Genomic DNA, 26,937 nt, shown 5'->3' on the forward strand with positions numbered 1-26,937 from the left:
TTTCTTTTGCAATGCTGCGTTGGCTTTGCAGTGGTACCACGGCTCTGCTGCATCTAGACCATTCTCTCAAGGTGTGACCATTAGATCAAGTACTGAGAAAAGTGTGCAATATAGAATCATAGAATCTTAGAATGGTTTGGGTTGGAAGGGACCTTAGAGATCATCTAGTTCCAACCCTCCTGCTGCAGGCAGAGACACCCCCAACTAGACCACGTTGCCCAAAGCCTCATCCAACCTGGTCTTAAACACTTCCAGGGAGGGGGCATCAACAGCTGCTCTGGGCAACCTGTTCCAGTGCCTCACCACTCTAACAGTAAAGAATTTCTTTCTAACATCTAATCTAAATCGACCCTCCTTCAGCTTAAACCCCTTACCCCTTCTCCTGTCACTACACTCCCTGATAAGCAGTCCCTCACCATCTTTCCTGTAGGCCCCTTCAGGTACTGGTAAGCCGCAGTTAGATCTCCCTGGAGCCTTCTCTTCTCCAGGCTGAACAACCCCAACTCTCTCAGCCTGTCCTCACAGGAGAGCTGCTCCAGCCCTCTGATCAGCTTCGTGGCCCTCCTCTGGACTCTCTCCAACAGCTCCATGTCTGTCCTGTCCTGGGGCCCCCAGAGCTGGATGCAGTACTCCAGGTGGGGTCTCACAAGAGCAGAGTAGAGGGGCAGGATCACCTCCCTTGACCTGCTGGTCACACCTCTTTTGATGCAGCCCAGGACATGGTTGGCTTTCTGGGCTGCAAGCACACACTGCTGGCTCATGTTGAGCTTCTCATCAACCAACACCCCCAAGTCCTTCTCCTCGGGGCTGCTTTCAATCCATTCCTGGCCCAGCCTGTGGTTGTGCTTGGGATTGCGCCGACCCACGTGCAGGACCTTGCACTTGGCCTTGCTGAACTTCATGCGGTTCAAACGGGCCCACCTCTCCAGCCTGTCAAGGTCCCTCTGGATGGCATCCCTGCCCTCTAGCGTGTCGACCACACCGCACAGCTTGGTGTTGTCAGCAAACTTGGTGATGGTGCAGAATACTGTAACTGTCTGTAATATCTGGAAATAGAAAGTTCACAGTAATATTTGCTTTGGGAAAATCCAGGTTTGCATCTTTAATTCTGATTTAGGGAAAGAGGCATTCAGCTGGGACAGTACCAGCTTTATGCTGGCCTGTTTCACTGCCACTGGTATTTTGTAGCTAGTGCTGTATCATCCACACAGGGTGCAGTTTGGGGACTGGGTCATCAATGAGGTAAGCACTAAATGATTATGATGCCAAGGTTGTCTTTCTTCTGTACAATTCCTCCTATGTGGTGAATGGTTTTGAGGTTGAGGCTTAACAAGCAGAAGATGTAACTGTGTAAAATCTACTTTCTTCTGTATGAACCATTGAGACAGCTCAGATCAGCTCTTACACCATTATTATTTCCTAGGTCTGAACAGGTAACCCAGACTTCGGGTGTTTTTAGAGGAAGTAGTTGTCATGCTGGACCTACTTGCTTTTGCCTCCCTCCGGAGCTCAGTGAGCCTTTGATTTGAGCTTTGCATACAGTGTGCAAGTTTACTAGCTTACAGACAGGGTGCAATGGGAGAATATTAATGCTGGGCTTGGGAGTAGCAATGGTTAATGTTAGCCCTTCAGTATGTTCTCAAAGGTCATTCTAACCAGGTCATTTCTGAGGGAAGAGAAGGTTAAAGTCATCTTCTGTTTCCCAGTCTTTGGAGGAGGATTCGTTTCTCACTCTGGAATCTGTCAACATGACCTCCTTCAGAGGATTTGACTAACTGCTTTCTCTGCCCCAAGTAATCCTCCTCCAAGACCACCCTGCGTTAATCAGGCCAGATAAATAACCCACGTGCCCAATTATTTCTTAAGGATTTTTTAAGTCACTTGACATCTTGTTCCTCTTCGTCTGTGACTCTTCTTAAAAACAAATGGGAGAAGACCATCTTTAATCTATAAAAAGAATCACTCTTTGGCAGAAAAACTGCCACATGAAGCTTTACTTTTCTGTTTAAACAAAGTCAGTTCGTTTTTAACTTTAGAGTGTGTTGGTTTTTAAATCTCTTTCTTAATCCTCTTGTATATACTCAAAGTACAAAAAACATTTAGGAATAAAGTATGATCCTGATTTTAAACCAGGAGTTGAGGATTCTTTTGTGTCCTAGACCATGCTTTCCCAAAGTCTTCAACAAATTAGGAAGTAATGCAGCTAATTTTGGGCAGTTAGAAGCGTATTTAATAGTGTGAAAATAGGCAGTAATTGCAGTCTGTTACAGAGCGTATAGGGAAAGTGCTTGACAGAGACATGGAGAATATCCTTTATTCCAGTGCCCCTGTATTAAATCCTGAAATGGTGCTGATTTGATGCTTTTCAGAGCATAACAGTTGCTCCAGGTCCTTTTGACAGAGGAGAGGACCTCTTGCAGCCAGGGCATGCCCTGGGGGTGATGGTTGTGCCCTCTCTGCCCTCCTACCATAGGCACCATCCTTTCTTGCGCTCTGCTGAAAACCTGGGTGGCTCCCTGCGCTTGGGATGGGGCTTACAGCACAACTGGACTTGGAGAAAGCAGAAGTCTCATTTAAAATATTTTTTGAGGTGAAAATAATGAGAAAACTGGGAAAGTGATCCTCTTTATTTCTGACAAAGAGTATTGTTGGGTTTTGGAGACCCATGGGTCCGTGTTGGGAAGGGCTTAATTCCTCTGAAATTCATGGAGGCTCCCATTATTTTCGGCAAGTGTTGGCTCAATCCCTAAACATTTTAAATATTTTCAACAAATGCTGTTTCTCTTGTGAAGTTTTGAGCTGAAAAACTTTTGAAGTGATTTCGATATGCTGAAGACTATGAAAAGGAGATTCAAGTTAATTAGATTTCGGCTCGCAAAAGCAGTATTGTGTTTCCTGTGCTAGCCAAGAGGATTGGTGAGCAATTAAAACTACTGTATTGTGTAACCTGGTACAGTTAGTAGGGAGGGAAATTACATACAGCCAATGTACACCTATGTGAATATTTTGGAAACCAGTCACATATATATGTGTATATATATATATATATACACACTTTTACACTTATTTACCTTTCATCATTAAGGGAATAAACAAACTTAAAACTCCATCAGTGGAAGTAAGGCATTTGCACTTTCCAAAAGCTCTGCTGACAAAAAAACAGCATTCAAACTTCCTGATTTTTTTCAGAGAAAATATCAATATATGATCTTTAACATCTGTTTCCTTACTTCTTCTTCATCTGTTCCCACACAAATTCCAAACATACTGTTTCTTCTCCCAGTGTCCTGTGGCTTATGCATAACATCAGCAGCATAGTTACTGCAAGGCTCCATAACTTGAAAAAATCAGTCCCATGTTTAAGCCAAAGCTAGCAGGAGCATAAGGAGAATGTTTCTTCAGTTGTCATCATACAGTTGAGAAATATTTGAGTAACGTTCCCTCCCACCATGTCTTTCTAAGGTTTTTATGACTAGAAAGCAGTATATATATTTGGTATCATATATGGTTCCCTTAAAGAAATTGGGTTTTTTTTCCTCCAGAAAGGTTTTGATAAGAAGTATTTTCTTAAAATTGCACGTGCATCGGTATCAGCTGGAAGTGACTGTTGAGGAAGGCAGCGCTACGTGGAGATCACAGCATGTATCATTTGACTGTGGAAGGTGAATTGAAGGACAGTGAAATACAGGAGCACATCAAAAAAAAGGCAGCTGCTATTGCACTTTAAAGGTGAAAGGAGAAAAGGGATCCTCTCAGGAAGGTCACTACACTTCAAGACCTGCAAGTTCATCATCAGTTCCAAAGCCATACTTACTATTCTCTTGGACTCACTGGTTCTTCCAGAAATGAGTCCTTCATGGGCTGAATGTGTCAGACTAATATTTTAGGACAGTTGTATAAGATTAGATTGTTCTTTTAGAATAAGAAAAGGTTCCAAACATGTTAGAAATCTGGCAAGAGCTTTTGACGGGATTTTCAGAATTCTCTAGTTTTTAGTGGTTGAACATTTATTGACAAACTTACCAAGTTTCAGTCTTAGAGGGCATTACCCTCATAAAATGCTGTCTTCACTGATTACATTTTTGCTTTCCTTAGGCCTTGCTACATGCTGCTTTCTTTAAAGGTGTGGAGCACTAAGTTAATGATACTGCCTCAGAAATATTTAACTATATAGGTTTGAGAAAAAACAGACTTATGAAAAGGAACTTAATTATTTTCAAGCTACAGTTGCATATCTTCAGAGTGAACACCATCTGAGGCCATGGACACATTGCAGGCTAACTCTTAGGAAGTCATACTGTCCCAACTTTAAAGGGCTGCAGGCGTATGACATTACACAGAACTGATTTATCATTTTCAGTGCCTGGCCTGCTCATGACAGCTGCCATAGTGCGGGTTTTTTTTCCACGGTTTGTCTTAGATTTCACATCCGTGTTCATGTATCTGTAGACTGAGTGGTTGGATAGTGTGATCAAGCCTAGTGTTGGGACTCAAATTCGCGTGCCAGGGATGTAATTCAAGCACTTGGAAAAATGACTGCTTGTACTTAGGCAGTGGAATTCTATCCAGAGAAGAATATTTCTCATATATACCACAGCTGGCCTTAAAAATAATCCTGAATGATCTCAAGCTTCTTAATAGCTCAGGACAGAGTTTTGGAATTGAACACAAATTTTGCAAAGCACCAGAAATTTCAGAGGGACACGATATGTAGGGACGGGTAATTTCTGATACAGACAGAAAAAGAGGATGAGCTTCCGAGCGTGCGAGCCCTTCTGCAGCCATTAAACTGGAGCATCAGTCCTGGATGGGACAGAATCCTCTTTGTGCTCCATCTGTGCCTTAGAAAATGTGCAGGTAGTTTATGGAGTTTTATGCATTACAGTAAGGGGCAACCAGGTTCATCTCTAGCATTCATGGTGAGAAATCACGTTCTCTGCATTGCATGGGAGAGACTGTCCTGCAAGCTAATTCAGAAAGATAATTTTGTATTTAATTTTTGAACTTCTTATTTTCTGAAAAAAGTCAAATAGTGAATTTCAACTAGAGTGACCTGGTCAAAACTCAAGACCAGAAAAGAACGTCAAACAAACCAGTTGTTAGGTATGGCATTGGCATGAACCTTCAGCAATGAAGACCATGTTTGCTGAAATTTGATTTTAACAGCGTTGGTTTGACTAGTCTTTGCTACAGATTTTTACGGTCTGCTCTCTTAACAGAGCCAAAAGGTGAGATGAGTAGAAGGTGATGTGTGGAGGTGCTAATATGGCTATAAAGGTGTCTGAGTTGAGGCAAGAGGAAACCATCTGCTTGGAAGAACTGTTCATATGACGTTTAGCACTTAGGTGAAAATGGAGTAAATGCATGACTGTACAAAGATACATCTGCTTTGCACCTTGTCCTGAAGACCCTGAAAGAACTGGTGCTTAAGTTGCGTGTTATTTCATGGAAGCAAAAAGAAAAGGAGAATGAAAGTGAGTGATCTTGCTGCTCCTGGCTAGACTGCTATGATTATTTTTTTCTGAAAGGACATCATTACAGCTTCACACTGTGTGGTTTTTATTTTCTATAGGAAGGAAGGTGTCCAACAAAAGACTATAGACATCTTAGAGTTCTCCATTCTGCAACTGCAGTATCAAACAAGGTGTGAATTGAGATATTTTTGCTATGAAGTTTTAAACTTGCAAACTTGCAGGGCCAGGAACCAAGATTAACCAAAGTTAAACAAAAAGGAAGTTAGAAGTTTCCATTTTCACTCACCAGTTTGGGGAAGAATTGGGTCCTCCTAACCCCCCAGGAAGTGGGTAAATAAGGACTAATGGTTCCCAACCATACACAAAAGGAACTCCTACCCTTGATTGGAGCATGGAGGCCTGCTTTGTGAAACAGACTAACAAATAAAGCTGTTTCCAATAAAAATTTCCTGTTTCCTCTTTAACACATTTGCCTGCTGTTTGCTTACACGACACCGAGAATAAAGACTTCATTGTACTCCTTTATGGAGTTTTTTTGTTTTGTTTTTTTGTTTTGTTTTGTTTTACTTTCTAAGAGATTTTCTTGTGTATCAGGACGTTTAGAAATAATAGTGTGATTTCTTTCTTGCCAGCGGTTCTTTCGTACAAGAACCTCCTGCTGCTGCGGGGAGGGCACAGGACGCACATCTGAAAAGCTGCACATACATTTCTTGCCTGGAATGTATACTGAATTGTAGTTTATTGTAAAGGTTTTAACTGACAAGGATGTTTGATTCAGAAAGGAAGTGGCACTGCAGGGATGGAGCGGGGAGGAGGGAGTGAGACCAGTCCCTTGCCTGCAGCAGCTTGTATCAGCTCAGCTGCCAGGTCTTCATCGGAAGGATGCTCACGGTGGGAAATTGCTTTGCATATCAAGGCAGATTAATTGGGGCTGAAGTAGGACTTCCCTAGAATGGATTGGAAAGGAGTGTAGAGTTCCTCTGCCTCCTCCCTCTCCTCCTTGGCCCCAACCAAGCAGACGCTGTGCTCAGCAGTGAGTTCATAGCTCAGGTAATTATCTGTAACCTGGGTCCCCTGGGAGACTGAACGAAGGCTTCTGGGTGCCCTGTCCCTTCTAAAACTTTTTAGAAGTAGTGGAAAAATCTCATTTTGGAAGCTCTGTTCTCTATTTTGTCCCTTATTATCCCAGTTGCCATTGATCCAGATGACAAGGACTCACACAAACTTTGATGTCCACCTGGATATGAAACCGTGGCAGCTGGCAAACCAAGAGTCACAGGGCTGATACTGCTGAGCTGGAAGAAAAGCTGGTATTTGGAAAGTGTGGGAACGAGCTTTCTCCTCTAGCATAGTTTAAATGATTTGGCCAGAACCTCAGGTTTAACTACTGTATTTTATTCTCAAAGGCAGATTCCAATTAAGTTGTGGTAATGAACTTTTTACCTATATAAGCTCTCAGCTGTTAAAGTTTGTATCTCTTATGTGAGGAAGCTTGTTCAGTCTGCTCAGCTTTCTGTGCAGCCTATTTAGCGCACCCTGGGCTGGATTCTCCCTCCGTCTATATTTTGATCTTCCTGAATTTCACATACATGCATACATACACACACCGTTTTGTTTGTACTCTGGCTCCGCAGTAACCAGCAGGGTTGAGATGGGGAAGCAGGGCTGGCAAAGACCTTTCCGTTCATCTGGTCACATCGGTACAGTCAGGAGCAATCCTGGGTTTGGCCAACTGGAGTTGAGCAAAAGGAGCTGCTTTTTGAGGTCCTGCCTCCACTCTTGCCCATAACCCTGCCATATCCCTCTCTGACACACAATTTGAGTGGATGGAGGTGACACAGAGAGCGCCCTGGCTTTCTCAAAATGTTTGAGATGGAAATGGGAAAAATAATTGCTTTTAAACCCTTGGTGCTGTCCTGTACCCAGCCCTAGGCATTTGCCTAGCCTAATCCATGAACGGGTGCGCAGATGTTTTATTATTCTCTGCAATTCTTCTGGCCAACCAGGAATAACTCAAGTGTTTCATTGCCTAGGTAGACTTCTTGGGGGATTCTCAAAGGTATTTTGAAAGCAAATATGCTCTGAAAATCCCAAAGGCACCTGACACCTGGGTGCCCATAAAATAGAACTTCCACATAGCTTGCATATATATTTGCAGAAAAGATACACAAAGCTTCTATAGAGAACCTTAAAAAAAAGTTTAATAAATGCATATTCATAATATTCTAGCTCTAGAAATATTTTACAGGTCTTACACCTGGGGTACGCAGTAAAGGACCTGTGAACAAATATTTAAACATATTTAAGAGCCACTGTAGTAGTAAGGAATCTGACACTTTTTTCAATTGCACTACAAGCATCTACCTGCATTTTTAGGTAAATACCTGTTATTTGGGATGGGGGTTTTTTTTCAGTTTTAAATCAAGTAAATTCTCATTCAATCCAGACACTTCTGCAGGATGTGACCTTTAAGTGCATTTTAAGTACTTTAAAAAATTAATTGCAGATTTTTTTACTGTAGTATTTTCATTGTTTCTGAGATAGTGATATTCTGTTGTTTATTCTTGCTTTAGTGGTACAAGCTTTAAATATATTTTAAATTCTCCTTTTTTTCCTTCTTTATTAGTTTTCCATGTATTTCCTGAGGATACTGAAATTAAAATGCTACTTTAAGCCAAACTTTACAATCACTTGCTATTGCAATTGAAGAATGCTTTTTCTTAATGAGTAGCTAAGTCAATATATCTGTACGTGCTTGTTCTCATGTGATCTCATAACCCAAAGGTGAAGCAAACACAAGTTACACAAATGCCTGCTTGTCCTGACTTCAGCGAGAGTGGATTTTTAGCTGTTTATTTATCTGGAATGTTGTGCTTTGGCTAACCTTAACCCCTTGGTTTGGGTATGTATCTTAGCAAAGTAGTCTGGCAAAGCACAAATATTTTAACCCCGTTGTAGCAATTTGGAAAATTAGAGGGCGATTGCTGTCATTTTGGAGATGCTAAAAGGTGCCTGCCATTTCATCCATTTTTAACTGTGTACCTGTATCTCACTGGGAATATTTCATAACATGCCAAAATCTTGAGTTATTTTACTTGTTATGTTTGGCTTTTCACTGTCCTATATGCAGTAACTTGTATTCTGAGCAATTCTGAGCAAAACCTTTTGTGCGTGGGTTCTGCAGCAGGTAGCTATAGTATCTTCTCCAAGTACGTGGCAAAATTGTCTACTCAGTTGTACATAATGAAGCTTTTCTTTTTTGGTCCATCAAGAACAGTGAATATAATCAAAGCCAGATGAACTTTAAGAGTTTCTGATTGCTTATTGTCTGTTTGATCAGTTCTAAGCAGGGAGCTAAATTCCCAGTAGTACTTTCTTGAATTTTTAGAAGAAAAAAATTAACCCAATCCGTTTCCTGAACACTTGGAGAATACTCTAAATACCTGTTATATTTTCCTAGTTCGATCTGATAAGATAACATATCTTTATTTCTACTCGTATTAGGTAACAAATGAATTTATGTATAATTTATTCACAGACTAATATAACCCATGTTTAGAATGTTTCCTTTCTTTCAGTGTCATATATATGTATGTGAATAATTTCATTTTGCGGCATGCTGGTTTGGGCAGTGCGAGGGAAAGTTAGCTGAATTTCCTGTAATATACCAAATAACTCATAAATGCCTTGAAGACCTCCAGTGAAACTAGGTTCTTTTTGAGGAGTAAATATGTGCTTGAGTGAGCTGCAGCACAGTGTGTCGGTTGTTCTTGAGCTTGGGTCTGTCAGTACTATCTACAAGATGTTAAAGTGCACAGTATTACGAGCTCTACTAGGAATTTCTGTCAAGACAAAATAATTGTGCCAAGAGGATCGTAAGATTTGTTGAACAAATGCTGCTCATGTCGATTGCGGCACTGGTGTCTCTAGTGTTAACAAAACCTGTACAGAATAATCCATAACTTCTGCAGTTTTCATGTATGCCTGCTTCTCTAACTATTAAAGTGGTGAACTGTTGATAAATCACGGGTGAACGCCAGTGACTTTCCAGAATTTAAGATATGTTTGATCTTGAGAAGAAAAGCAAACTGGTATAAGCAAACCTGTGTCTCAGTTCAAAGTTGCTGAATACCTTCATGCTTATTTTGTAACGGGAGTAGTAGAAGTGGTGGAGAGGAAGTTTTTGCTTTGCAGATCACTAATCAGAGGGTGTCTTGTTTCTGTCCTCTTCCAGAAATCGAGGCCAAGGAAGCTTGTGACTGGCTGCGGGCTGCCGGGTTCCCACAGTATGCACAGCTTTATGAAGGTAGGCACTTGAGCTTGCAAGTTGATCATCCCCTGGCAATTTTTGGACAATAAGATGTAATATTCATCAATAAATGAGGTTCAGAGGCACAGCTGAAGTGCCAGTACATAAGATGACTTTTAGAGACTGAGCTGCTCTCTGCTACCCACCACGCACATAGATGTACCAAACCCGATGATACTCAGAAGCACTCTTGGAGTTTTAAATTTATTCCAGGTTTCTGGTTTAGTCTGAATCTTCCAAATGTCTTCATAGCACAAATGTTATGTTAGCACCATGGTGCATTCCCTGTAGTTCTACTCCACTCTTGTGAGACCCCACCTGGAGTACTGCGTCCAGCTCTGGGGGCCCCAGGACAGGACAGACATGGAGCTGTTGGAGAGAGTCCAGAGGAGGGCCACGAAGCTGATCAGAGGGCTGGAGCACTTCCCCTATGAGGACAGGCTGAGAAAGTTGGAGTTGTTCAGCCTGGAGAAGAGAAGGCTCCGGGGAGATCTAATTGCGGCCTTCCAGTACCTGAAGGGGCCTACAGGAAAGATGGTGAGGGACTGTTTATCAGGGAGTGTAGTGACAGGACAAAGGGTAAGGGGTTTAAGCTGAAGGAGGGTCGATTTAGATTAGATGTTAGAAAGAAATTCTTTACTGTTAGAGTGGTGAGGCACTGGAACAGGTTGCCCAGAGCAGCTGTTGATGCCCCCTCCCTGGAAGTGTTTAAGACCAGGTTGGATGAGGCTTTGGGCAACATGGTCTAGTTGGGGGTGTCTCTGCCTGCAGCAGGGGGGTTGGAACTAGATGATCTTTGAGGTCCCTTCCAACCCTAACCATTCTATGATTCTAGTTAAAACACAAATGAACTGTATTTTCATGAGTGTAGTCATCCGCTGCTAGGAGCCCAGTCTTGGAGAAACACAGAAGCTGTGCCCAGCTCCACCGGCCAGCTCTCCTAATGGAGCAGAGATTGGAAATTCTGCATATGCGTGGATGCATCTGTACACCTCGTGATTCCCAAGTCCTTTGTGTTTTTTCAGAACAGTTTGGGTTGGTGTTAGACACAGGCTCACTATGAAGGGAAGAAAGAACATACAAGCCATGGTTGCGGAGATGTGCAGCAGCTCCTCGAAGAGACTGCTCCCTCCTGCGCTCGCTTGTCCTTCTGTGGGGTGGATTAACTTTGCGTGTCCGCTTTTACAAAGGTTTTGCTCAATTAAAACTGTTGTCTTCGTTGCCTGTCTAACCTAGTAGGAACTTGCAGTTTTGGCATACGGTTCTTACACTGCGATGCAGAGTAACATACAGAGGTTTGTTGTAAAGTGCAACATCCTTTTTATACGTGTGTGTATATATATATATATATAATTGTTCAGAATTTCCCCGTCACATCACTTAAAATTACTTGCATTGTAGTGAAATTATTATGCGCTTTTATCTGCCTCTTCTTTTTTACAAAACAAACTCCAGCTGCTGCTTGTAAGAATGAGCATAGAAAGTCCATTATTTACCATGAATAACTGTTGGAAATTACAGCAAATGCTGAGCTGACCTTCTTGAAAAACGATCTCGTTGAGCTTTGATTTGCAGCTGCATTGGCAATATGAGATGATAATAGCACTTTCAAAAGCAGCACTTGGCAAAACCTTTCTTTGCCTGTTCAGAAATTAAATTTCCTTTTATTATTTCTCTTCCTTTTTCTTTTTTTTTTTCCATGCTAATGGAGATGCCAAGATTTTCTTGGGATGCCGAGCTTGGACTGTACTTCCAGTCTTTTTTAAAACTGGGGACTACCAGTTGAATATGTGGGCTTTTGGGTTTCATGTTATGCTGAGCTGTAAATCCCCTAACAAATTACTTGCATTCAGAAACATGTCCTACCTGTGGTTACTATTGCCCTACCTAGAGACTCTAAACTTAAGTAAAGTTTCTAATGTGGGACCATGTGCTGCCTAACATCAAAAGGACCGCAGAGGTGAGAGCAAGAGGACGTGGCAAGGCCAGCCATACATATTGAAAAGACAGCTGTCCTTATATGAAAACAATATACCATTGTCCTTTGCAAGCACGCACACCCCCCCGGCAGCAGAAAACCAGCAGCAGCATAAATTAAGCATTAAAAAAAAATTGATTCATGCAGACTATCAACTTCTTCCAAGTCACCTCTCTCACTCGAATTCTCCTATATGTTTTCTTGTGGGCATTCTAAGGTACTAATTTTCTCAGTGGAAAAACTTACATCAGCACTGGTAAAAAATACTACTTAAATGTGCTTACTGTCTTTACTTGCACCTTGGGCTTAAAATAGTGAAGGGGAAACCTATAAATCAATTGGGTTTAGTACCAGAGTTCTGAGAAGTCACCTGTAGGTAGTAGTCCCACGCATTACACATTTAAGATGGAGATTAATCAGTGAGCCTTTGCCAGTTGCTTTGCTAAAACTCCAGTTTTCTGTAGAAAGACACAATTTCTTGAGTTTTGCAGAATATGTCATAATTTGTTTATTCCTGAGGCAAAATCAGAACAAATAGTTCATTTGAGAGATTATCTATTGGTATAGAAAACCACAAATTAACACTAGTCCTGTTCTTTTCATCATTTCAGCTCATTCTTTCCTAGGCTCTGGAAACTAAAATATTTTATAGACAGTCACTTGGACCAGGAAATTTGTATGCAACTGCAGCAGTATATTCATAGTTTGTCTTTGTATTGCTGTGTGCCCTGTACACCCAGTGGCTTTGGTGGGAGTTTTGGCTGTGCGAGGAATGCCAGATCAGGACCCATATGACAGTCTGGAATCTGTGGAGGACAGTAAATAATATATGTGTGGTTGCTGCTTCAGAGCTGTAGTAAATTTTCAGCGCTCTGCCAACATTGCTTCCTCCCCCTCACTCTCCCAGTTGTTTACCTAAATAATCTCCTAAGGGAAGGAGGCAGTATGGGCTCCATGCAGCTTGGCTCGCTTTCATTTCAGTCCATATCTCATTAATGTTGTAACACTGTCAAACTTTTAAATAGCTTGATTAACAGCCAAAGAGATTTGGTTTTTTTCATTCCTTTCCAGAGATTTGGGGTTTACTGACCTTTTTTCTTTAATGTGAGATATTAGTACTTTGATGGAGATTGTATATTTATTTTAAATAAAGCTAGCATGATTCAGTTTATGCTTCTGATGTCAGATAGGGAGCTCGCATTTGCCTCTTTCCCTCCCGTTGTTTCATCTCTTCTTTACTCATTTGTCCTCTGTTTTACATATGAACTTTCAGTTATCAAAGCTGCACATCAAAACTTGTACATGAAAAGGAAGCATCTCTGGCATTTGAGGTGGTAACGTGTGTTTCCCTGAGAAGTGCCAATCACCAGCATCTCGGTGGGCTCAACTGGAGACAGCTGGTTGTTCTGAAGTAACTCACCACTGGGAATAAGAGTCATTTTGATTCCATCTGTCTCTATTTCTACAGATCTCCTTTTTCCAATTGACATCGCTCTAGTCAAGCGAGAGCATGACTTTCTGGACAGAGATGCTATTGAGGCCTTATGCAGGTAGGTGAAAAAAAACCACACTGCATTTTGAACAAAACCTTTCCTGTGCAATATGAAGTATAACCTGGGAAAAGCATAACCTCAACTGAATTATGTACTATTAAATAACCATTTGCTTGAGACCTTTTTATTATCCACTATCAGTATACAGTTTTCATTAGAATTATATATTGGGCTAAGTAATGTTTGGGGATCTTATTTAAAAAAAAAAAGTTGGGAAGAAAGTGGCAGGCGTCTTTGTGACAGATATTTCATGGGCATATTTTTTATTATTCTTCTTAATTTGCTTTCATTACTAATTCCCAAATTAGTTAAGCATGTGAAAGCAGAACTGTGCTTGCTACAGACCATCTGAATGTACAACTGTAGCATCAGTTCCCCCACAGGAATTGGGTTTTTTGGGAGCAGTACTAGCAAAGTGATGCTGCTGCACTCCATTACTCACCTTTCTTAAGTTGGTGAGCAGCTATGTATACAAACAGAACAAAAAGCTGTGTATACAAACCCTCATTCTGACCTCAGTGCATCACTCGCTGTGCACCGTGATGACCGAAGTGAATGTGGGTATGGCTCAAAGGGATAGTGGGAGCGAATCTAGAGTTTATCACCACTGCAACGATTGGCCTGCCCTCAGCTATGTGCTCCCATTACTTACCTTTGTTGTTTATGGGCTCCTTCCATAAACCAGTTCAACTCACCCTGCAAAAAGTCCTTTGCTGGGTTAGTAAATCAGCTGGTGGAAAGGTATTAATGAAGTTCAGAGTAGGTGCAAAGGATGGGGCAGGACCCCACAGCCAGCTGCAAGGACAGGAGAAGGGATGGATAGAGAAAAAGAGGGAGCAAGACTTGCTGGTGTGAGGCAGCATGTTTTTACAGACCTACAGCCTCAGCATTACCAATTTCATCATAAGAGCAATTGCAGTGGCCCCATCTGACACTTACCCATCCATCAGTTACCTCCTCTAGTGTGAGTCCACAATCTTAAAAGGCAAAAAAAAATGCCTTAACTTTTCCTATCTCCTATTACCTAGAAATAAGTGCAGTTTTTCTGCCTCTGTCCTTCAGTATGGCAGCTTTCCAAATTGTCTGCAAAATGAATGCTTTTGGATACTGCATGCATGATGTCTGCAACTCCAAATGTCAGTAATTCTAATGAATTACAAAACCCTTTTAAGAAAGGCTTTAAGTTTATAGTGTTCTCATGCCATCACTGCCATACTTGGAAGTGAAAGAGAGGGACTGGAATTTAAAGTTCTTCAGAAATATTTACAGGATTTTCAAACTAAGAAAACAGATTTGTTGTCCAGTCATTAGGAGGGGAAAAATCTCATTAATGTTAGTGTCACACTCAAGTTGTGCCCTACTCAAGTGTAGGGCACCTATTCCATCAATATTAAAATGTGATGCATTGGTCTGCTTATTTGTGTGGTCTGGAACTTGTGAAGTCATTCAACAGAAAGTACAGCAATGTGAATAAACGGTGGTTCCCAGAAGCATGGCCTCCTCCATGCCAGGAAAACAAAATACAGTCAAGCCAGCATATTTTGGACCTAGTGCTTGCCTGCTGCAAGAATACTTTTTAACGTGGGATTATTTATTTCTAGGGGGAAAAAAGAGCAGCAGATTGTTTCTTACTGGTGAAAGTAAGAATATGCCCTCCATATCTCTTTGAGATTTGCTGCTAGTGTGATCGATAAAAACAGTTAGCACTTTTTTCTGAACATAGAAGACAGTAAAAAGATCTGTATCCTAAGAATGGAAGCTTATATTGTAAGCCTTCTAGTAAAGGTGAGCAAACCAAAATGATATGGGTATATAGATATTTTGTGAAACTAGGAAATCTTTTAATTAAAGTCTGCTAATTATAAAATAACCACTTTCATCTTCAAATTGTTTTCTGTGTAATATGCATAAGAATCCACAGGTCTTACTGTAGCTTGAGACAAAGATTTTAAAGGCTGAGCTATATCATTCTGAAGCCTGTGGCTTATATATCAGAGTTACCTTTTACAAGGCAACTTTAAAACTGAAGCTAAAGTTTCTCCAGAAGCGTTCAGGTCCCACCTCAAAATAAAACTGAAGTAATTCAGTTAATCATCTCAGATGTCTGAATTTGCCCCTTTACCATTTGTGTTAGACAAAAGCAGTACATTATCACAACACTTCCACCTTTAGATTTTTTCTTACATCTCCTTGTTTAATTTTGTAAAGGTCATTAAAAAACACGGAGAAGGCACATTGTTTGGAATGCTGCATTTCTGCCTGAAGCCTGGGTTTATTTTGACTAATGCCGTGGTCAGTGTGTAAACAGTAAAGGGGTTTACTTAGTAAAAGACTTAGAGCTGTTTCACAACCGTAAGTCTATCGCTGTTTCTTGACTGAAAATCAGAATGGTTTTGGAGCTATTTGCATTTTCAGCACAGAGCTAAATGAACACTGGTATGTTACCAGTGGATGGTAACAAAATAGTAAGTCGTCTGTGCTGAGAATCTACTTTTCTGTATAACAACCAGTGTTCTGCCAGCAGTTCTAATTACCTTGTTCTAATTACTGCATGTGAAGAAATTGTTTTAAGGAAGACGGTAGAAATCACAGTGATGGGGATTTTTCTTAAGTTTGAAGCATTTTAAGTGATAGTTTATGTCTGAATAGTACTGTAAATTATCGTTTAATAATCTTATTAATGTAAACAGGAATACTAATCTAACTTTAAAACCAGCTTATTAGTAAATGTTTTGCCAAATTCCTTTCTAAATGGAAAAGGTATCAATAGCCACCCCATTAAGGTTTTTCAGGAAAAATTTAAGTGAAAGTGGTTTGAGACTTGAATTACAGAGATAGCATATGGCACTTGGTAACCGTAGAAGATAGATGGTTAAGAAATGTCATTTAGTGTTCTTATCATGAAATGTAGGGTTAAAAATATGAGCAATGACTCTTAATTTGCTAGGATGCTTCATAAAGTGACTGCAAAGCACTGCTGGCCTTGGTTTTATAAGACTTTATGTAGATTAATGACTCTGAATTTATCTCCAGAGGATAACTGGCTGCTTCGTGCTGATGAAACTAAGTACTGAAACATGCTTATCCTAAAGGTTGTTGCTAAGTACAAAATACATTGCAAGCCATGATGGAAATCCTGTTTAATCTCCTTACGCATAGCTAGAAAACTGCCACACTATATACGCAAGAGGTTTCTTAAATCTTTTACCATCAGGGCTTCTCATCCAAGAAATTGATTATAATGGATTTGGCATGAGCAGCATTCACTGCTCGTATCATTTGGTTTGTAAAGAGCTGGCCTCCTTTGCAGGTATAGAACGTGCAGATGAACCCCAGGAGCCAGCGTAGAGGCTGTCCACTGCAGTAAGACAAGAAAGCCCGTGTATCATCAATTAGTTACAGGTATAATGGAGTTGGAATTTGCCCTATAAGGAGGAATTAAGAATTTAAATCCATTAAGAAAATACTTTGAAGCTAGATTATACAGTTACTCAGATTGAAAATAGTAATTTAAAATGCGTAAATCTAATATTATGCGTTGCTACCAATTTTCTTGGGTGCATGGGGTGAGAATTTTCTCCTGTTAATGAGAGCAGAATGAATTACCTGGAGTTATATCCAGCGTAGACCTGACTGGTATCTAGATTAATAAAGACTTCACATCATAAGCCCGTATTTTAATTTCTAAATCAGCTAAAGGTAGCTGTCACACTGCAATTTTTGATAGTGAATGTCTTGTTCAGGCTGCCATTCTTAAAAGAAGTTCGGGCTAAACTAGTTGGGCCATTTCTGAGGAGAAGACTAGGAAAAATGCATCATTTGCTCATTTCTGAGAGAAGCTCCAGCGCCTCGTGTTTTGGGTGCAACAGATTCCGGCTTCCAGTGTAATTGCCCCTCAGGGCTGATAGAAGGTCTGGGACTGAGAGGCAGGTCCTGGTGCTTTGGTCACCCTCATGAAGAAGGGTTTTGCAGAGCCAGGGTGAAGGAGCATGAGAGCCTGGGTAGGAGTACATGGAGGGCGAGGAAGAGTGATGTCTTGGAGATACAATGCTCCACAGGAGTGAGATACCATCTGGATGTGAAAATGTATAGAGAGAGGGCTGACTCAAAGACATTATCTAATGATGGGAAAGAATATTATCTTGTCATCCAGACAGTCATCCCAAAAATGGTTGGGGTAGGAGGCATTGTAGAAATTGAGACAGCCAGACGGCAAAAGCGCCTGTAACTGCTGTCTGCAGCAATCCTGCCCCGTCCTCCATCTCCCATCTTGCCCTCGCGAAGGTGTCGCTGAGACACGTTTGGGCAGAATGAGACGGAGCTAAAGAATGAGGCAGACCTGCTGACTGTCACTAGGGAAATGATAAGTGAATTTATCCCTGGTAATGGAATTACCAAAGGAGAAGGTCCAGAGCCAGAAGAGAAATTGCGGTCATTAACAAGCATCGATTTGATGAGAAGATTTGTAGAAAATGAATGTTTGCTTATATGCTTAAAAAGTATTGCAAAGCATATGTGAAGGTTAATGACAGTTGTATAGGTAACTCTCATCCTGGCAAAGCCTAAATTTTGTAAGCTTAGCTTTGCAGACTCAATAATGTGTTTGGAAGGCAGTTTTGCATATTGTACTGTGTTTTCAGTGTCCTATAGCTCAAGGAACTGGGCACTGCGGAACTTGAGCAGAAGCTAAAGCAGGATGTGTGATGTATATAATGGAAGTTGCAGACCTGAGGCAATCGCTGCAGAGAATTTAGGTTTTAAAAGGGAAACTGGTTTTGTGATGAAATCATGTCAAATGTGTAACAGAGCCTTTATTTGCTTCACTGCTATTGTATTTAACCTCGCTCGTTGGGGGTTACCTTATCTTGCCCTTCATACTCATTTTTGTGAGGTGTGCACTGGGAGATTTTTTTTTTTTTTCTTAAACAACCTCTGTGGAAACAGAGGTCTTTGCTCTACCCTTTTTCACCTATTTCAGGCTTTTAATTTGAGTACAAGAAAAGTCTGGGGATGTAATCTTTGTGAAATCAGAGATCGTCTTTATTAGCGGTCAGACAGGCTGGAGCTAGATAAAGGCTGATACAGGGATTCAGTGATAACTTCCCTCTGCATAAGTCAAAGGTTGTAACACTGTGAAATTTGTAAATTATTACACAATATAGAACTGTAATCAGTTTAATATTCCATGGTCTTGTGGACCAGGAGTTTGAGAGGAGAATGTTTTTATTGCAAAGAGAGGGAGGTGGCTTTCTGCTGCTGTGTGGCCTCTTAAAAACCAAAATACCAGTTTTGTTGTGTAGCGTGTAGATGGGACATTCACCCTTCACCCACGCCGTAAATACAATTCCTCTGAAATTGACTGGACTTGTGCATGTACCCACCAGCTGCAGTTGGCAGGACTGAGTCTTCTGGCTTTTAAAGTCAGAGCAAAGATGAAAATGGAGAGATCTGGATAACTTTCCTAACCTGCCACTGCACTACTATTTGGACCCATGGCAATTCTTCCTGTTTCTCTTCTTTTCTGCTCTGTTGTGGCTGGGTCTAATTATAGATCAAACTGCTTTTTTTTTTTTACTTCATGACTGCAGCAAAAGCACCAGTAGGAGCTTTTCCATTTTCTTTGATGGCCTCAGGATCAAGCCCTGTGTAAATACCATCTGCAACCAATCCTGTGCATAAAAGGCGAGGGAAGAGAGGAAACTAGTATTCTTCCTGTGCACACATTTTTAGATTCAAGTTACAAGTTTCATGAATCTGAAAAGACTCATCTGAAGCAACAGGACAAGTCAGCATTTCTTTTTTTGTTGTTGTTGTTGTTTTTCAAAGCTGCTGATACAGGCTCTTCTTTACAATTTGCTCACATGAATTATGTGAAAATTACATAACTTCCTTCAGAATCAATTAGGCTTTTTAAAGCTTGGTTTTGCTCCCTGTTGAATTTGGGCTGTGATCTGGCTGAAGAAAAAGGGGTGGCTCTGCTTCTCCGCCTCCCCCAGCACACACTACCCTTCATGCAGCTCGGGGAACCGACCTGGGAGAAATTGAACCCAACAAAGTCTTGCAAGATTAGTTTTCAGCTCAGTTAGTCTCCTCATCCAACCCACAGTACAGCATCATGAGTGGAAGTATCAACCCAGGGACCAAACCATCGCTTCCATAAAGCTGCTGCTTCAGCTTTTCTGCCTTGTGCATCGTGCCCAGCCTGTTCCTGGCCTTTGCCTTGCCATAGCGCTGGCATTTCTCTAACCATGCGTTACCAATGTGAATTTTAGCTGAGCCATGTCCCTGGAGCAGTTTCTGGGGAGGCAAGGGCTGGGAGAAGGGCAGGAGACCACAGCAGCCTGCGCTTGGCTGTGCCTAAACTGCCATGGAGCTGTGTTTAACAGTGCTGAGTTTGCTGTGCTTTGAGCTGTTTGTGCTCAGCCCTGCACACTGAGCTTCTGGGGCACAGAGGAGAAGAAAGATTTATTTTTTGTTGTTTTAGGGATACCTACCAGATCATTAGCTCATCAGGGAACAGAGGGATGCTTATATACATTCATACAGTACTTCAAGATACACATCCAGGTTGCTGTCTCTTTTCACAAGGAGGCTGGTTAACTATTGTTGCTGCAGCAATTTTTTTTTGTTTACATTTTAGTCTTTCAGAACAAACATTTTTATGTATAAAAGGAACTTTCAGTTTAGGAAGGAAAAATCAGGTCTGTGTTTTGTTTTGTTTTTAAACTGGTGAATTGTCTTGTCCTAGGACTATATTGAAAATAATCATTGTTCACAAACAAACAGACACCTAGTAAGTGGAAAATAGGTTTTCCTCTGGGAGGTTTTAGCTTATAAAGTAAAATCTTAAAGCAGCAACGCTTTTTCACCCAGGCACATGTACTGAGTGTCAAATAAGAAGCCTTTTCCGTTATTTTCAGTCTGTTGACATGGATTGTTTCAGGGTTTGGATGTCTGCTATTTAAATAAATGTAACTATTACAATTCATGGGGTATAATGCATTCTCAACCTAGTGTAAGTTTTCGTTTCACTTCTCTTTACTTTGATTCAGGTAATTGTGACAAATAGCCATCCATCCCTCCCTCTGAAGTTAGAATACAGCCAAATGTAATGGGTTAATGGTTAAGTATAATTAGGGCTCTAATTGAAACTCTGCTTGTGGCTATTTGTATGCAAAGCAGTTTGGGAACAGGCTTCACAAAAGCTTTTGAACTGGAATAGCCTGTGTCAAAATACTGAAGTGTTCTCTTAATATGGTTTCCTTTGCTTTGCAGGCGCTTAAATACTTTAAACAAATGTGCAGTGATGAAGCTAGAAATTAGTCCCCACAGGAAAAGGGTAAGTTTCTTTAACATCTTCTGTTACAGCATTGTACATTAATAAAACTGAAAAAAAAAACCCCAACCATCTAGCAGATTGCTTAGCTGCAGTCTGGAATAACACCTGAGTAGAACCTGGCAAGGACACAGTCAAAACTCTGCTTATGTTTTGTTTAGTGTTCTCACTGAGTGAAAACTGCAGGGCCTGGCCACGGGTAAAGGTTATTTGTCTAGCAAACTCTTGCCCAGGATGCTGCTCCCAGTCTGAAAGGCACTGGGCTTCTCTGCCTGCCAGTGAGATTGTCTGCGTTGTAGCCTATTAACTGCACTCGGGCAGGATCGTAAAGAGTAGGCTTGATGGAGGAGATCCTGACCAGCCACGAGGAGCTGACCTGAATGTTAGAAAATCGTCTTTGGCGTCATCTTCACAGTTTTGGTTCTTTGCCATCACGTTAGAATTGTATTATTTTATTATGATGTAGACAGGATCAGTTAGACTGTGCTTGGCCTGCAAAGGAAAGAGCCAATCCTTTGTAGGATTGGGTACATTTTTTCCTTGTTTTTTAATTACATAGGTTCTAATGAAAGCAATATAATTACAGAATAGGTCAGCTACCTTTTTAGAAAGTTTACATGTTTCCAGGGAGCTCAGCAGGACTTAAAAGTGTTTCCTGAATCTTCAGGATCCCTGTGGAGCGTGGTGAGAAATAAGAGAGCACCTACTACAATTTCAGTAAGGTAGTACCGACAGAAAGCTGAGTTGCTGGGGTTTGCTGGTGAGGTACCACTCAAGAGCTGTCTTAAAACTCTGTGTGTGTCCTAGGAGGGATCAGTAGTTGATACTGTCCCCTGGGATATGACAACTGCAGATAAAGATGACTGAGCTAAGACAATACAATGCTGCCCTACCCTTAACAAGAATGCATACAAATGTTCTGAGGTTGTTTACCAGGAATTAATCCCCTCTTGCCCTGTCTGTTTGTGGTATGTTGGAAACAGCATCCAGGCTGCAGAAGATAACACTCTGAGGCAGCAGCCTATGTAGGAACCCTGTAAAAGTAGGGATAGACAGCTGAATTGCTGTTTATGACCGCCAGAAGATTTCTCCTTCTTGTTCCTGAACATTGCTAACACTGGAATGATCAGTATTGCTGTTAGAGGTCAGGCCAGACCCGACTTCAGGTCCAGACCCCAGATCTTCCGGAGTCTGGACGTTACCTTTTGTTTCAGTCCTTCCTGATTTTCATTCACCACCCATGTTCTGGCAGATGGACTTGGATCCTATTCCCTTTTGTTGTTGACTTCATTAAAATCACTACTTAGCCTTTAAAGCTTTTTAACACTAAGGAAAAATTGTGCTGACAGAAACATATGTTTCCTTATGTGTGCCTTATGTTGACCTCTTTGCAAATTAAAATCACTTTACTGCTCCTTTTTTCCACTCAAACCGCATTCACCACCAAACCATCATTGTTATCCATTGGTAGTTTCAGGTGACTCTTTTTCCTCCTGAAAACTTCAAATAAGCAAGCCAGTCTTCTTAGGTTTTCATCTGAGTCATGGACAGAAGTAGTTTGTAATACTTGGGAAACAAAGAGAATTACGCTTGCTCTGTGTCTCATGTGTATTTGGTTATAAATATTAACTATGGTGTTTCACTTATTTTCCTGAGCTGATTAAATATGCTATTTAAAAAAAAAAAAAAAAAAGGCAAACAAAAAAAAAACCCCCAAAAACTCGGAGAGGATCAGGAGCTAACGTGTGCATAAATAAAATACTTCAAATATGAATAATTTACTTGTTTTTCAGAGCATAAATGCTTGTTTTCTTGGCACACAAATAGTTACAGTTTGGGGCATGCATGTGTGTTTGTTTTTAAATTAAAGCAGTCTAAACAAATGAAGTGAAACTCATGGAACTGGGTGGCAATTAGTGTTTCCTACTCTGAACACCAAAGGTTATTTTGTGGTTTCATGGTGTCGTATTAAAATATCTTCATTGGTTTTATTCTTCCAACATGAAATTTTCCAGATATTTGGGAGACCAAATATATCAGTCCCAAGATCATTCCCTTTCAGTATTTAGATGAAAAGATTGTAGGCGTAAGTGATGTACGTGTAATTGTGCCCTCAGGCATTACTCATACATCAAACATCATCAGTGGAGATGTTATTTACAATTTACTTACGTGCTATACTGTCAGCGAACTCTTGCTGCTTGCTATCTGTGAGTGTTAAAGTTTGCCTGAAGCAAGACTGAAGTAGAAACTTCACAGGACATTCTTAAAATGTTAGCTGCTAGCCTGTGGGAGAAAGAGTGGACCAGGTAAGAGCCTGGAGGCATCACACAGTTGCAGTGCAAGAGCTTCTTCTGCGATCTCATTAGTCACAGCAAGGAGACCGTTCAGACTTCCCAAATGCGTAAGGAATTAAGCCGCTACAATTCAGAATGTATGGGAAACATCTCGTAATTGCAAAGAGGAGTATAAACACACAGCCACTATCAACAGAGTGGAACTTTGGAGAGAGTCCAGAGGGACCCCAACCCCTGACTGACTCCAGTTTAAAATTTTATGCATGCCAGGAATTTCCATTGATCTGAGGGCTATCCACTGTGACCAATTAATTAAAAGTCTATGGATAGTAGGGTTTTTAGAAAAGTGCAATTTAAAGCAGATTGTATTGTTTTTTTCTTTTTACGAAGTGTGTATCTTTTGTATTTAAAAACTGCTAAAATATATTGCCTGTCCCATGTTATCTTTTCCTGTGATGGGCTTTATGGCCTAATCTTTCTCTCCCTGAAGTAAAGGACTGTTTTCACTTTAAATTCAGTGAGAACAAAGTAATGCTTAAAGCAGTTTAGTGGGCATTGTATTTAAATGCAACCGCTGTGGCTATTTGGGCAATTTGCAAGCAGTACTTTTCAGGATTCTTCTTCTTTGCAGAGCGAAGATTCGGATGAAGATGAACCTTGTGCAATAAGTGGCAAATGGACTTTTCAGAGGGACAGCAAGAGGTGGTCGAGGCTTGAAGAGTTTGATGTGTTCCCTCCAAAACCGGACTTGAATACCCCCTCCCCGGAAGCTCCTCACCTTACTAACGCGGCAAGCCGTGAGAGCGTGCTAACAGACCTCAGCGAGCGGCAGGAGGTGGCTTCTATTCTGAGCATCAGCAGCACCAGCAGCCACCAACCAACCCTGCAGAGCGAGGCATCTACCACCAGGACAAACTCGGTTGTGAGTGTTTGTTCATCGAGCAATTTCATAGCAAACGATGACTCATTCAGCAGCCTGCCCTCGCCCAGGGACCTGAATAGCTTCAGCTTCAACACGAAAGCCAATGAGAAGAACGCCAAGTCCAAAACAAAGAGCCTGCTCAAGAGAATGGAGAGCCTGAAAATCAAGAGCTCTCACCATGGCAAGAGCAAAGCTCCTTCAAAGCTTGGCCTTATTATTAGCGGGCCCATCCTGCAGGAAGGCATGGATGAAGATAAACTGAAACAGCTTAACTGTGTGGAGATTTCTGCCCTCAATGGCAATCACATCAGCCTCCCCATGGTACGAAAGAGGAGCGTCTCCAATTCTACCCAGACCAGCAGCAGCAGTAGTCAGTCTGAGACGAGCAGTGCCGTCAGCACACCCAGTCCCGTCACGCGAACACGCAGCCTCAGTGCGTACAATAAAAGGGTGGGCATGTACCTGGAAGGCTTCGACCCCTTCAACCAGTCAACATTCAGTGACGTGATGGAGCAGAACTTCAAGAACCGGGGAAGCTTTGCAGAAGACACAGTGTTTTTTATCCCCGAAGATCATAAGCCTGGCACTTTTCCCAAAGCACTCTCCAACGGCAACTTCTCCCCGACAGAAAGCAATGCCTCTGTGAACTGGAGGACAGGGAGTTTCCACGGACATGGCCATCTCACCCTCCGGAGGGAAAACAGCGGTGACAGCTCCAAAGAGCTGGGCATGGGGAAAAGGCGCAACTCTTCCAGCTCAGTGAGCAGCCGCCTGAGTATTTACGACAACGTGCCAGGCTCGATCCTGTATTCCAGTACGAGCGACCTGGCTGACCTCGAAAATGAAGACATATTCCCAGAACTAGATGACATCCTGTACCACGTCAAAGGGATGCAGAGAATAGTAAACCAGTGGTCAGAGAAGTTCTCAGACGAAGGGGACTCCGACTCAGCGCTCGACTCCATCTCCCCGTGTCCTTCCTCTCCAAAGCAGATCCACCTCGATGTAGATAACGATCGAACAACACCAAGTGACCTTGACAGTACAGGAAATTCGCTGAATGAAACGGAAGAGCCCACAGGGATGCAGGACAGGAGGGACTCTGGGTGGGCGCATCGTTGACCACGGTCCAGCAGGTGAGATCATGAGTGCTGGGACGTGGGGTGGCCCCGGTGAGGTCCTCTCCAGCCCAAGTGGCTCTATAGTAGCTGCACCACACTTGGTTAAGGTGCAGTAGAAGTTGTGGCCATTGAAGCACACATGGGCTGTTCCCATCGCTTCCCAAAACAGTTATAGGCAAGGGAAGTATTTGTGCAAGACTTTTAGATGAGTGATTCTCACACTTCATAGCTGTGTTTTTGTATGTTCAGCCTGAGTCATCATTGAAAAACAGCCCGCTCAGCAGGTCGGCGTTAGGAGCAATGTTAAGGCAGTTTTGGGGAATGATAATTCTTCAAACTGATATGGTGTGTGGAGGGAGAGGGACCTCAAGAAGGATTATTCACTTTTTAAATTGGCTAGGAGAACCAGTGTAAGTATGTCTGGTTTGTGTCAGTGTGTAGTAAAAGCCTTGACTTTGAGGACTGTTTCAAAAAATTGCACTTTTCAGTAGCAGGCTGTTTCTTAATAGCACGCTAGGGCACTAAATCTGTGGGGAAAATGAGGTTTGTTTACTTTCTCTTGATCACTGTGGCACAGCAGGGGACCGGGGGAGTTCCAGCGGCCTCCCAGTTTCTGTTGGGAGTTTTACCATGCCGTGGATGACAGTATTTTGTATTGCGACTACAGCAAGGAGTTCAATTCTTTCTAGCTTTGTTTCCAGTTTTCCTTTAAAACTGGTGCAAATCATCTAAGGCCTGGTTTCTGCTGTCATTTAGTCACCTACAGCTGCTTGTATAAACTTAATGGGGCTTTTAGAAGTGCTTAGTTCACATTTGATATGTCTTTAAAATTTGGGCCGATTTTTTTTTTTTTTCTTTAATGGGGTTTTTTGATTCCCACTGCCTTAATACTGAGAGGGCTTCTGAAAAAGGGTGTTGGAGCCCTAGGAGGATATCTGATAGGGCAAGATCATGTAGTTAACACTGAGCTGTGGGCCAGCTCAGAGTGCGCAGTCCCACCTGATGCACCTGCATGTGCTGCATCGCGCCGGGTGAGGCAGACACACTGCCAGCTGATGCCTGTGAGATCTCGGAAGACAGCGGCTGCCAAGGGCAGGGAGCTCAGCGGTATGTTTGCAGCAATTCCTGCACGTGTCTCACAGAGAGCGTTCGTTGACTGGTCCTTGCTCTGTCCCCCATCTTCTCCGCAGGCACAGGCTGAGGTGGCACAGCTTCCAGAGCTCCCACCGGCCCAGCCTCAGCTCGGCATCGCTGCAGATCAACTGCCAGTCCGTGGCGCAGATGAACCTGCTGCAGAAGTACTCTCTCCTGAAGCTCACTGCTCTCCTGGAGAAATACACGCCTTCCAATAAGCACGGTTTCAGCTGGTAAGGGCACAGTGCCATGCGTAGACAGGCCGACTACACGAACACAACAGTTACGCTCATCCTCAGCAACTTTTGGAAGCATGCAATGAATCCCTCCATCCCTCTTTTTCCATATTTACACTTCTTCCTCCAGCCTGTGCTGACAGTGATTTGTGGTTTCCTAAGACGGGGCTAAAATCACTAACCCTTTATGTAAGTGTAATCTTATTAGGCTTGAGGAGTATGTTTATAGGGGGCACGTGAGGGAACAAAAGCAATGAAGTACAGGCCAGCTTTCTGAGCAGGAGGATGTCCGCTATCCATAGCAAAAGAAGGACGAATTGTTTATTGAGGCAGTTAGTGAGCGGTGGCACAAACCTCAGTAGATCTTAATAGGCTTGTTTTTCCTTAGTTATTGCTAAATATTTGCATTAGTTTATACAATTACATAATTAAATAATGTAAATTTCCTTTGGTTTGAGTGTGTCATTAGCCAAAATCTATGTCCCCTCTTTAAAGCACTATAAATCCAGTTAGCTTACAAAAAAGATGGGTGGGGGGAGTTGGGAGAACCATGTAGTTTTTTGTAGGCAGCAATTTC

At 41.9% G+C, this 26,937-nt stretch overlaps 1 protein-coding gene across 1 annotated transcript in view; it reads left to right on the top strand.

The window, feature by feature from the left end:
* The window catches only part of DLC1 (DLC1 Rho GTPase activating protein), a 237,895-nt gene that overhangs the window by 201,010 nt on the left and 9,948 nt on the right, over window positions 1-26,937 (top strand). Inside the window, 5 exon segments of the mRNA XM_075752097.1 lie at window positions 9,709-9,780; window positions 13,230-13,311; window positions 20,590-20,653; window positions 23,579-25,005; window positions 26,181-26,357. Of these exon segments, the coding sequence (XP_075608212.1) occupies window positions 9,709-9,780; window positions 13,230-13,311; window positions 20,590-20,653; window positions 23,579-25,005; window positions 26,181-26,357 (1,822 nt within the window).

Source organism: Balearica regulorum, chromosome 4, assembly GCF_011004875.1.
Source record: "Balearica regulorum gibbericeps isolate bBalReg1 chromosome 4, bBalReg1.pri, whole genome shotgun sequence".
In the NCBI taxonomy this organism is placed as follows: Eukaryota; Metazoa; Chordata; class Aves; order Gruiformes; family Gruidae; genus Balearica; species Balearica regulorum.